We start from the raw sequence: 13808 nt of genomic DNA on the forward strand, positions 1-13808 counted from the left end.
TCGTAAGGTTTTATCGCTTCGGCGTGCTTCCCAATTACTTTGAAACAGCGTCTGAAGCGGTCAGGCTTGCTTTCTTATGTTGTTGACTTTTGGACATGTAGCACGAAGTTCAATTGACTTACCTACATAAGCCATCGTAGGCACTTACACAATCTCTGCTTTTTTATCATTGTCGGCTTCTGCGCAGATAGACGGTGTTGCATTCATTTTGCTTTTGTCCTATTTATATTTATACTTATATACATATACATATATCGTTATTCTCATCTTTGCTTATCTGTCTATATTTAAAATTAAGACCATTGGTGTGACTTTCCCTTCTCCCTTTCTTTTTTCTTTTTTTCTTTAATATGCTGATGTTCCTCTTCTTTCGGTTACTGGTATGCTGATATGCATACTAGATACACCGGCCTGCCCCTCCTCCTCCCCTCTATTGCCCATATCTAGAAATTGGTTTAAAAAGGGAAGTAGCGAAAATCAATTTGATTTAACTATAGGTTGGTTCAAGTAACGTAATGTTACCAAAGATGTGGAGCACAAAACCAGTCGCAGAGATCGAGATTACTAGATGTACGTACATAGTTGGGTCGGGTTATTAAGAACGTCTTCCTGTGGACAGGGGACTGACTTATATGTAAATTTATAGTGATAAAAAAAAGGGGGGGAGAAGTGACTTCAGACCATCACAGCATGCAGCATCGTCTGCTAAACAAAGATAGGTTATTATTATTATTTTTTTTTTTTAAAAAAAAAAAAAAAAAAAAAATTTAAAAAAAAGAGTAAAAACGTTCATCTCGTTCCCCGCTCTCGTGGGTTAACCCCCCCCCCCCCCACCCCCCAACTCCCTCCTCCCCCCTTTCTTTTTCTTTCCACCCCTGTTTCCAATCCCTATGCCGGACGGCCCGAAGAGGCAACCGGAATTTTTCACTCCTCATCCGGAACACCAGCCACGACATTCAAAAAAATCGCCAAATCCGCCAATTCATCTCGCATAATCCAATGGGATAAATCATCATACAGCATAAACGTGACGTTCCAGCCCAACGCTTCCAGCGTCTTCGCAGCGTCTTCGCCAAACTGGGGCAACACATGCTCGTCCAGCGCCCCATGCGCGATCCAGATGGGGGTCTTGGGGGGTGAAGCTGATGACTGTGACTGCGGTTGTGGGTCCGTGGCGACGGGCGGCGGCGGGATGCCCAATATATTCTCTCGGAACCAGGTTTTGGCTTTGACAGCTAGGCTCGGGTCGGGCTCCGGGGCCCTGTCCTTGTCCTCTTCCTCCTCCTCGCCTACCACAGCTGTGCCTGTATCCTTCTCTCCCTCACTCCCAACCAACCTTATCAGGTCCCTCTGGAACGGCAACCAGGGACTCATAGCCACACAACCCCCCAACGCCTCCCCACCCCCATCAGCCTCCGCATCAAAAGCCACCGCAGCCCCCAACGCAACCACACCCCCCTGACTAAACCCGCCCACAATAACCCTCCCAACCCCGCCCAATATTCTCCCTTCCTCCTTCACCAGCTCCATCAAATACCCCACCGACGCCCTGAGCCCGTCCCGCGACAGCTCCCATTCCCGCTCATACACGGGCCGCAGCGTCACGACATCAAACCACTGCGGCATCATCACCTTGCCGCTCGCTGTGGAGCGGCCGATCCTGGCGTCTGGGAAGACGAATTTGACACCTGGGAAGCGCTGGGACAGGGATGAGCGATCCGGGTTCGTGGAGGTGGGGGGCTCCATGGGGGAGGTCATGAGAGCCGAGCTGAAGTCGAGGGAGTTACCACCGCGGCCGTGGAGGAGGATTAGGGTGTGGGTGTGCGGGCCGCGGGGAGGGATTATGGTGGGTTTTGGGAAAGGGGGTGTTGTGATGGTGGTGGTGGAAGTTGGGGGTGGTGTAGAGAGCGGGGTGGAGGCGGAGGTGGAGATGGAATGCGGGAGTGGAGGGGAGAGAGGGTCTGATTTGGTCATGGCTGTGTTTTGTTTTCGGATTTCTTTTCTTTTCTTTTCTTTTTTTCTTTTCTCCTTCTGTTTTTTCTTCTATTCGATTTCTTTTGTCCTCTCTATCTCTCTTCTCCTTGTTGTTTGCTATCCTGTTGGTAGATGTATACGTATAGCACATGTACGTTTACATGCCAAGGGTAGAGGAAGGGTAAAGGTGTAGGATATCGACGATCTCGTGTTTTGCTCTCTTTCTTCCTTCGCATACTCTGTAGATTGCTTGGACGTCGTATCCACGCTTCTCTGAGCAAGCCTATCTTCTCCTTTTCTCAAGGAACTCTTATTCGAATAAATAGAGATCAAGGTGCACGCTCACCCGTTGAGCACCTCTCGCCAACACCAACGAGGCGATCCGCAGCGTTTGGCGTGGGGATTCAGTAGAGATCCTGTCAAAGTTTCTTTGCGTGGTAATCGATATATATCTAGCCACTTCTGTATATTTCTCCTGGTGTCGAAGTAAGAAGGGCTTGTTAACTGCTTCGTGTTAGCCCCCAAGAGAGGTTACCAGATGGGCGATATACCCCGCTTCCTAGCTAGGTAGGATTTCTCCGAGGTATGAAGAGGATTGGATGGACACAGAAACACACGATCTTCCCCTTGGACTATCAGCTGTTAGCTGTTCGTTGGAGTGAGAGATGCAGGATTGCGACAACGAGTGAAGGTAGACATGACATGTTGATATCAAGGCTCCAATTTTCGAGGAGGATTGGATATCACATGACCTGTGTGTGTGTGCTACAGGGAAATTATCCAGCATAAAAATATAGAGTATAGATAGACATGCATAATAATGCGGGCGGGAAATAAGTCATGTTATTCAGCCTCTGGTCCGACAGCTGCACAGCAAGAAGATATGGCCTCTTCTTCGTGATCTGGGAGGAGGATAAGCTGTGTACGGATAATAAATAGTAACTTACTCGGTCGATCCCACTTCTGGCGGGATTCTATCATTGTCTTCCCTGACTCCTCCCTGAACTCCTTGCCGATCAACAGCGGGCAGCCCCTGAACAACCAGGCAAGCGGAACAATCTGTAGGCTACTGGGGCAAAAGAGCTCAATCACCACCAGCGCCTGCTGGTAGAAGGGCCGACCAACCGCGGGACCCCCAACACCCCCCCTCGGACCAGCTACCACAGAGTACAGTACTTCCTCTCAGTGGCTCCCTTCAGTGGCCTCCCCACAATGGCTCCTTTTAATAGTGGACTCAGTCAGTCCTAGGGCTCACGGGACTTCTAGGGCACACTCCTGGGATGTCTCTTGGCACTGTTAAAATGTCCAGGGTATTTGTTAAGAATTTTTAAGTCCATTCTGGGATCAAACCCATGCATGTTGATCACAGCGGGGCTCACACTTAACAGTCTCATAACCTGTAGGCTACTGGGGCAAAAGAGCTCAATCACCACCAGCGCCTGCTGGTAGAAGGGCCGACCAACCGCGGGACCCCCAACACAATCATACGGATGTAATGTAATCAACCACCTAACGCTCGTTTTCACCTAACGCTCGCCTTTGTAAATCAATTACAATCAACTTCAAATATTTATATCTCAATGAATATTTATTTAAAACTATTCTAAAAAACAGAATAATAATTTGTAGATATATATTATATTATATTAAATTTCTATGAGAAAATAACATATAATTATTAATTTATTAAGCTTTTTAAAATACTATTTTAAAATAAAATACACAGTCTATATTTATAAATATACTTATAAATATAAATTATTTTCATATAAAAATTAAATATCTTATAGATTATATATATTTTTAATAAAATATAAAATTTTATCTTGAAATTCTTATTTATTATTGATTTATTTAAATTTTTATGTAAATTTTTATATTTTAAAATACTATTTGTGGCGGGCTGCGTCCGATCAATTATATAGACTATTTCATTACACTTCACAGATTTCTACTGCTCTGATTCTCGGTTGCTGATTCTCTGTCAAAAAACCTCTACTGCTCTGATTCTCAGTCACTGATTCTCAGCTGAAAATCTACAGAATTTCTATTCTTCTGCTCTGAAGCTTCACTGCATATATCACTGTGTATGTATATAAATATTTATTTCAATCACTGATTCTCACACTTTCTCTTTCTTTTCTTCTCTAACATTTTTCACTTTGTTATATAAGATCTATATATTATACTGATCTATTCAGTATAGACCTCTTATATTTGAAAAACATTTATTATCTTCTTATTAGAAATAATTATTTATTGAAGAAAATATCTAAATATGTAACAATGTATAAGAAATAGAGAAACAGTTAAACAGTTAAGCAGACACTGAGTTCTCATTAGTTAAGTGAATACTAAGTCTCAATCAGTTAAGTAGATACTGAGTTCTTAGATAAAAGCTTACTTATCAGTTACTCTGATCTTATAATAAGATTTTATAAAGAAAGTAAGATCTTATAAAAAGAATATCAGTGAAAGATCTGAGAGTTCTGATATAGATATATAAAATATTTATATAATTACACTTCTTCTGATTTTACAGATATTATATATTCAATAATTAATATAATTATGTCTAATGATAATATAAAAGAACTCTTAAATATAAGTATAGATACAGTGTCACAGACTCACAGTAACTTTAAGTAATGTTAAAATTACAATAATAATAAATATCTGATATATATGTGACTTAATAATATTAATATAAAGAGATTTAATAATTGTCTCAATAAGAGATCTCTGCACAGATAATTTCAATATTAATAGAATTGAATATAAATACAATATTAACACTGAAGAAATACTTAAATACTTTTGTATATTTTAACACTTCTGATCTCACTCTCTATTCATTATAAAGATTAGAAATGCTTATAAAACTAAGTATAGATAAAGATATTATCAGTTCATTAACTAATCAAGATTAATATATTAATGATTAATTGAAGAATCACATAAGATAGAAGTTTTATTCATGAATAAAAGTATGTAAATCAGTGTTATAAATATCTGATAACATTATTAAATATCTTGATATTCTGTTTCAAGACACTACTATATAACAGAAAGTATTAAATTGATTACAGAGTACTTCACAGAGAAATACTTCTCTTACAACATTTATTTCTGACTTTAATATTAAGATTCTAGAAGTAAATAATCAATCTTAAGAGAATTGAATGAAGATTAGTATACTTAAGAAGATATTAACTTTCAAACTCTTACAGACTCTTATAAGTGTAGATAAAGATCAGACTTATAAAGGTTTCTGTATATAACTTCAGATATTAAATAATCATCTTATCAAACTTAAGAGTATACAGAATAGTGATAGAAGATGTTACACTTATATATCTATACTATAAAATAATAACAATAATGCAGATGCTATAAACTGACTAGACTTAAATATCTATATATAAGTAAGAATCTCTGCTATTTGAACAGACTTTTAAGTCTCTGAAATCACTTCTGAAGAAGTCACTGATCAATATTAATAAGAAGTATGTATTAACTGTAACTGATCAGAGTACATTACTTTTAACTATTAATCAGTCTACATGTCTTCTTACTTAAAGAATGAATCAGTGTCTGTTCATATCAATTACATTACATTAGAGAAGAATTCAGAAGATGACTATAAAAATATCTTAGTAAAATAGAGAAAAGATTAGCTTCTGTTTAAATTTATAAGCAGAAGCTTGAAGAGGTTGAATGATAATAATTTAAAGAGAAGATAGTAATGAATGCAATTTTTATATCTACTGTGATAGATAATATATATAATATAAAAGTCATGATAGACAGCAGTCTATGCTATTATACAATGATTAAATCTTCAGTTATAAGATATTATAATCTTCAGTATGTTCTCGTATTAAGACTTTGACTTCTTACAGAATTTAATAATTTAAAGAATATTCATATCTGTTATATAATAAAACTAAATGTGATGAGCTGTGTCTGATCAATCATATAGACTATTCTGTTACACTTCACAGATTTCAACCACTTCATTCTCAAACATATACATCTCAATTCTTAGCCATTCTCAATCACTGATTCTCAGCTATCATGAACATGTATAGATTCTTTCACTCCGAAGCTTCACTACATACATCATCATATACATGTATAAATATTCACTTCAATCACTGATTCTCACACTTTCTCTTTCTTTTCCTTCTCTAACATTTTTCTCTTTGTTATATAAGACCTATTAATATCATACTGATCTATTCAGCATAGGTCTCTTATACTAGAAAAACATTCATCATCTTCTCATTAGAAATAATTATTCATTGAGAGATATCTGAATGTGTAATGACACATAAGAAAGAGAAACAGTTAAGTAAACACTGAGTTCTTAGATAGAAGCTTGCTTATCAGTCACTCTGACTCTGTAATAAGATTTTATAAGAGAATGTCAGTAAAAGACTCAAGAGTTCTGACACTCAGATATATGAGATATTCATATAATTACACTTCTTCAGATTTCACAGATATCATATATTCAATAAATGATATAATCATGTCTAATGATAATATAGAAGAACTCTCAAGTGTAAGTATAGATATAATATCACAGTGACTCTAAGTAATGTTGAAATTATAACAGTAACAGATAGCTGATATACATACAACTCAACAACTTCAATATAAGAAAATTCAATAATTAACTTAATAAGAAACTCATGCAATTTCAGCATCTACAGAATTAAATACAAAAGCACTGAAAGAATACTTAGATACTTCTATATATTTCAATACTTTCAATCTCACTCTCTACTCATTATGAAGAATGAAAATGCTTGTAAAACTGAGTGTGAATAAAGATATCATCAGTTTACTAATCAATCAAGATTAATATATCAATGAATAATTGAAAGATTGCATGAAACAGAAGTTTCATTCATGAATAAAAGTATGTAAATCAGTGTTATAAATGCCTGATAATATTATTAAATATCTTGATATTCTGTTCTGAGACACTGCTATGCAACAGAAAGTGTTAGATTGATTACAGAGTATCTGACAGAGAAACACTTCTCTTGGAATATTTATCCCTGACTTCAACACTAAGATTCTAGAAGCAGGTGATCAATCTTAAGAGAATCAAATGAAGATTAGCATACTCAAGAAGATATTCACTTTCAAACTCTTACAGACTCTTATAAGTATAGATAAAGACCAGACTTATGAAGGCTTCTGCACACAGCTCTGAATATTGAATAACTGTTTTATCAAGCTCAAGAGTATACAGAACAGTGATAGAAGATATTATATTTACACATCTGTGCTGAGAAATAATTCAGTCACTTATATACCTGTACTGAAGAATAACAATGATGTAGATGTCATGAATTGAGTAGACTTAAATGTCTATATATAAGCAAGAGTTTTCACTGTTTGAACAGGCTTCTGAGTTTCTGAGATCACTCTCAAAGAAGTCACTGATCAATATTAATGTGAAGTATACATTAACTGTAACTGATCAGAATATATCACTTTCAACTGTCAATTAATCTATGTATCTTCTCAATTAAGAGAAAGATCAGTGTCTTCTCATTTGAAAGATGAATCAGTGTCTGTTCATATTAATCACATTGCAGTGAAGAAAGATTCAGAAAATAACTATAAGAATATCTCAGTAAAACAGAGAAAAGATTAGCTTCTGTTCAAATTCATAAACAGAAGCTTGAAGAGATCAGATGATAATGATTTAAAGAGAAAATAATAATGAATACAATTCTTATATTTACTGTGATTAATAATATGTATAATATGAAAGCTATAATAGACAGCAGTCTATGTTACTATGCAATGATAAAATCTTCAGTTGTAAAACATCATAATCTTCAGTATATTCTCTTATCAAAACCCTGACTTCTTACAGAATTTAATGATTCAAAAGATATTTGCATCTGTTACATAGTGAAACTAAATATAGATATCAGAAAATATCAGTGTGAAGACATCTACACATATAAAGTTGATAATCTTAATTATAATCTAATATTAGAACTTGTCTGACTATCTGAATAAGATATCTTATTAAACACTTAAAACAGAAGTTTAATATTCTCTAATAATGATAGAATTCATGAAGATGATATTCACAAGACTATGAATCTGACACAGATCTCTGTCAACACTTATGAAATACTCTGAAAAAGAAGTTATTAAAACTGCTGACAAAGTTATCAACAGCAGAATCATGTATCAATCTATTCTATCAGTCTGACTGATATCAAGAAAGCTCTAGAAAAGTTATTCTGTACTATAATAATAGATTCTTACATAAAACTCTCTTAATAATATTAGAAATATCTAGATATCTTCTGACAAGATAACATTATAAATATACCTTCTTTATGAGACTCAGAAGTGAATCACAGTATTAAGTTAGAAAAGAAGAATGATAAGAATCTCAAGTCACTATGAGATCTTCTTTATAATATATGTTGAGATGAACTTCTTCTTCTTCAGAAGATACTCAATAATCTGTTAGATAAGAAATTCATACATATTAGTAACTCTCTCACTGCAGCTTCTATTCTCTTTACAAAGAAGTCAGATGAAGAACTCTGATTCTGTGTAAACTACTGAGATCTGAACAGATTGATAAAGAAAGATTGATATCTCTTATCTCTTATCAATGAAACTCTAGTATGAATCAGATAAGCTTAATAATTTACAAAGCTAGATATCATTACTGTGTTTCATAAGATTCATATCACTGAAGAAGATAAATGACTTACAGTATTCTGAACATATTATAATCTCTTTGAATGAATAGTCACACTCTTTGAACTGACTAATGTTCTCAGTATATTTCAGAAGTATATTAACTGAGTACTCTGAGATTTCTTTAATAAGTTTATATCTACTTATCTAGATGACATTCTCATCTTCACTGATGAATTCAGAAAAGAGTATCAAGAGTATATATAAAGAGTATTACAATAACTACAAGGAGCAGAACTATTAATTGATATTGATAAGTATAATTTCAAAGTTAAAAGTATTAAATACTTAGGTTTCATCATAAAAGCTGATAAGAGAATTTGAATGAATTCTGAGAAGATCTCTGTTATTCTTGAATGAGAAGCTTCACATACTGTGAAAGATGTATAAAGCTTCATTAAATTCACTAACTTCTATCAGTAATTTATATGAAACTTCTCAGATATCATGAGATCACTTACAGATCTCACTAAGAAAGACTCAGTATTTCAATGATCAGTGAATGCTGAAGCTGCATTTACACAGATAAAGAAGATATTTATTAATATTTCTCTGCTGATAATATTCAATTCTGATCATGAAACAGTTATTGAGACTGATTTCTCTGACTATGTAACAGAAGAAGTGATATTGTAATAGAATGATAAAGATATTCTATAATCATATATTATCATGTCTAAGAAACTGAGTCTCACTGAATGTAATTATGAGATCTATGATAAGAAACTTCTTACAATTATATACTGTTTAAAAGAATAAGACCCTGAACTCTGAAGTATCTTCAAATTTGAGATAATCACAAATTATAAGAATCTCAAATACTTCATAATTACTTATAAACTCACTGAATAATAGATGTAATAATCTGAGTTCTTAAGCTACTTTCATTTTACAATATACTACTGTCTCAGCAGTCAGAACTTGATGATAGATACTCTCTTATAATAAGAGTAAGATATGTCTTTCAATATAGCAGACACCTGTTGAATAAACTGAGAACATCAGCTTCTAGATCTGAAGATATTGATTGATCAAGATGAAACAACTCATGACACTATACATACTTCTTCAATTAGAATACTCTCTCTCTGAACTGACACTGACACTGATACTGATATCTCAACTTCTTCTGAATCTACACTAGATGAATTATAACATGTAACAGCTTAAACTGATGAACTTCTTCAAGCACTTACTGAAGCAGTACATTAAGAAGCACTCTGATTCCTCTCAGAACTATGTATAAAAATTAACATCTCAGAATATTCAATCAATGATAATAACATTCTATAATTTCATGAATAATACTGAGTCTCTCACTCTGAACTCTTACATACTCAGATAATGCAAGAGATGTATAATTTATATATAACTAATTATTCAGGCTGTGAATAACTGTATAGAATGATCTTCTGAGAATTCTACTGATCTGAGATATTAAACAGTATCAGACACTTCATCTGAAACTGCAATCATTGTTCTTTCATCATCTTATGAAAGAACTGTAGAAAAGATCTGCTAAAATCACTTAATATCTTCAATAGAATCTGATAAGATGTGATAATTAACTTCACTATTAATCTCTCTGAGAGTAAGAGTTGTAGAAACATTCTGATCATTGTGAATCAATTGAGCAAAGATGTAATATTGAAATCTTGTGATAAAATAAATGCTGAATAAGTCACTGAAGCTTTTCTACAGAGCCTGTTCTATTGAATACATGAATTACTGAGATCTATAGTATCAGATCAGAGCTGTTAATTTGTACATACTCTCTGAACAAGAATCTGTCAAGTTCTCAAGATTATACACTGTCTATTAACTGTCTATTACTCTGAGACTGATGATGTGTCAGAATGAACAATTCAGATCATAAAGAATTATCTTTATAAGTTCTGTAATCACTTATAAGACAATTGGCATAATCTTCTTCTACACACAGAGATTGCTATTAATGATCAAGATGCTGTTTTAACAGATGTAAGCCTGTTCTTTCTCACACACAGATATCATATAAAAGTACTGAATCTTCTAGAAATCACACATTTCACACTGAACTCTCACAGTTCAATTCAGATTGTCAATAATATAGTAATAAAACTCTGAGATATCTGTGATTGAGTAGAAGCCTTCATGATGAGTGCTAAACAGAATTAAGAAGATTGAATTAATGTTCACTGAGACTCTGCTGAACAATATAAGATAGAAGATCTGATATAATTAAATCTTAAGAACATACAGACTACATGTTCATCTCACATGCTGAATTACTATTATATCAAGTATAAAGTGATAGAAGTTCTAGATAGTCACAACTACTGTCTTAACACATCATCAGAAATTCATGATGTTTTTCACACAAGCTTGCTTCATCACATCATCACTGACCTGTTTCCTTCTCAACTAACTTTCAACTGACAGTCATCAGGCATCATAGAAGAAGATAATGAGCTTGAGTGAGAGATTGAGAATATTCTCAATGAGAGACTCTGCAGTCACAGTCAATAATATCTTGTGAAATAAGTCAGGTATAATCATCTGATCTGAACTCTGAGTTCTGTATTATCTGAAACAGAGACTCTTGATCAATGAGAACTGCTTCTGAAAAGAAGAGGCTAATATGGCAGGCTGCGCCTGATCAATTATATAGACTATTTCATTACACTTCACAGATTTCAACTGCTTCATTCTTGAACATGTACACTCTGATTCTCAGTCATTCTCAATCACTGATTCTCAGCTGCTGTAAACATGTATAGATTCTTCTGCTTTGAAGCTTCACTGCATACACTATCATATACATGTATAAATATTTACTTTGATCACTGATTCTCACACTTTCTCTTTCTTTTCCTTCTCTAACATTTTTCTCTTTGTTATATAAGACCTATCAATATCATACCGATCTATTCGGCGTAGGCCTCTTACACTAAACATAGATATCAGAGAATATTAATATGAAGATGTCTATATATATAAAGTTGATAATCTTAACTATAATTTTATATTAGAACTTGTCTGACTATCTGAACAAGATATCTTATTAAATACTTAAAATAGAAGCTTAATATTCTCTAATAATAATAGAATTCATGAAGATGATATTTATAAGACTATAAATCTTACACAGATCTCTATCAACACTTATAAAATACTCTGAAAAAGAAGTTATTATTAAAACTATTAATAGAGTTACTGATAAAGTCACTGATAACAGAATTATATATCAATCTATTTCATCAGTCTGATCAATATTAAGAAAGCTTTAGAAAAGTTATTCTGTACTATAATAATAGATTCTTATACACAACTCTCTTAATAATATTATAAATATCTAGATATCTTTTAATAAAATAATATTTTGAATATATCTTCTTTACAAGACTCAGAAGTAAATCATAGTATTAAGTTAGAAAAGAAAGATAATAAGAACTCTAAGTTATTATAAGACTCTCTTTATAATATATCTTAAGATGAACTTCTTCTTCATTAGAAGACACTCAATGATCTGTTGAATAAGAGATTTATATATATTAATAACTCTTTCACTGCAGCTTCTATTCTCTTTACAAAGAAATCAGATAAAGAACTCTAATCCTGTATAAACTATTAAGATCTGAATAGATTGATAAAGAAAGATTGTTATTTCTTATCTCTTATTAATAAAACTCTAGCATGTATCAGATGAGCTCAATAATTTATAAAACTAAATATTATTATTATATTTCATAAGATTTATATTACTGAAGAAGATGAATGACTTATAATATTCTGAATATATTATAGTCTCTTTAAATAAGTAGTCACACTCTTTGAACGGACTAATACTTTCAGTATATTTCAGAAGTATATTAACTGAGTACTCTGAGATTTTCTTAATAAGTTTGTATCTGTATATCTAGATAACATTCTCATCTTCACTGATAAATTTAGAAAAGAATATCAAGAATATATACAGAGAGTATTATAACAATTATAAGAGATAGAACTATCAATAGATATTAATAAGTATGATTTCAAAGTCAAGAGTATAAAATACCTAGACTTTATCATAGAAGCTGATAAGAGAATTCAAATGAATTCTGAGAAAGTCTCTGCTATTCTTGAGTGAGAGACTTCATATTATTATTATTATTATTATTATTCTTCAATTATAGATGTATGCAGTCAGAGACTATGACATCTACCTGAGAACTTTAGTTCTCAGGGTTTTTTCTATGTCTGTAAAGTTAACTATTATACATTCATCAATTTCAGATATGCAAAATCAGAAAATTCCAGCTCAGAATACAAAAACTGTTTACAAATTGCAGTGTTTTAACATCTTTTGATACTTTGAAACCATTTGACAATATCATGACAAAAGAAAAGAGAAAAAGAACACAGTCTCAAAGATAGACACATTAAATAGATAGATAGAAAGAAATTGAAAGAAAAAGATAAAGAAAAAGATAAAGTAAAGAGAGACTATAACAAAACAAATTATTAAAAGAGAGTGTATAGCTGTTTTAACAGACTATATCTGATTGATTTCCTCCTCTTCATATTCAGATAATTCTGAATTTAGCCATTTTCTTATAGCTGCTTGAGTTTCTGATAGAAAGTCTATTAAGTATTTAATTTCTGTCTCAGTTGAGAATAAGAATCTCATATTTAATTGATTTAGATCATACTTCTCTTTCAATCTGGCTCTGAGACTATTGTATAATGCACAGTGTATTACAATATGTTCAGGATTCTCATTTGTATTGCAGAATGAGCATTCTATTGAGTCAAATCTATCATCAAATCTTTGTATATAAGATTTAAAATAGCCATGTCCTAGTTTCAGCTGTATTATAGATGAGAATATTTTCTTTTTATATTTAATTGAACAAGATTTCCACTTGAGTTTTGTTTCAAATCTTGAATAATGTATACTCTTCTTTTGTTTCTGTCAGCTTTCATTCTACTTGTCTAAACAAGATTCTTTTATTTTTCTCTTTATAAAAGACCAGGACATAATTTTTTGAATAGATCTGCTTAATTCTGCACTCTTTTTTACAGCTGAATTAGCCAATTCATTGTCATGAATATTCATATGA

General features: G+C 32.8%; 1 protein-coding gene across 1 annotated transcript; it reads right to left on the bottom strand.

Moving 5' to 3' along the window:
• Window positions 1-721: 721 nt before the first annotated feature.
• On the bottom strand, window positions 722-2739 carry BDBG_09524 (uncharacterized protein). Its single transcript, XM_002620072.2, has one exon. The coding sequence runs from the start codon at window positions 1972-1974 to the stop codon at window positions 925-927; it is 1050 nt and encodes a 349-aa protein (XP_002620118.1). The 5' UTR covers window positions 1975-2739; the 3' UTR covers window positions 722-924.
• Between the last annotated feature and the right edge of the window lie 11069 nt (window positions 2740-13808).

The sequence above is a fragment of the Blastomyces gilchristii genome (genome assembly GCF_000003855.2).
Source record: "Blastomyces gilchristii SLH14081 genomic scaffold supercont1.52, whole genome shotgun sequence".
Lineage (NCBI taxonomy): Eukaryota > Fungi > Ascomycota > Eurotiomycetes > Onygenales > Ajellomycetaceae > Blastomyces > Blastomyces gilchristii.

Coding starts and splice junctions, on each gene's coding strand:
- BDBG_09524 (XM_002620072.2), bottom strand. CDS start 1,974: ATGACCAAATCAGACCCTCTCTCCCCTCCACTCCCGCATTCCATCTCC.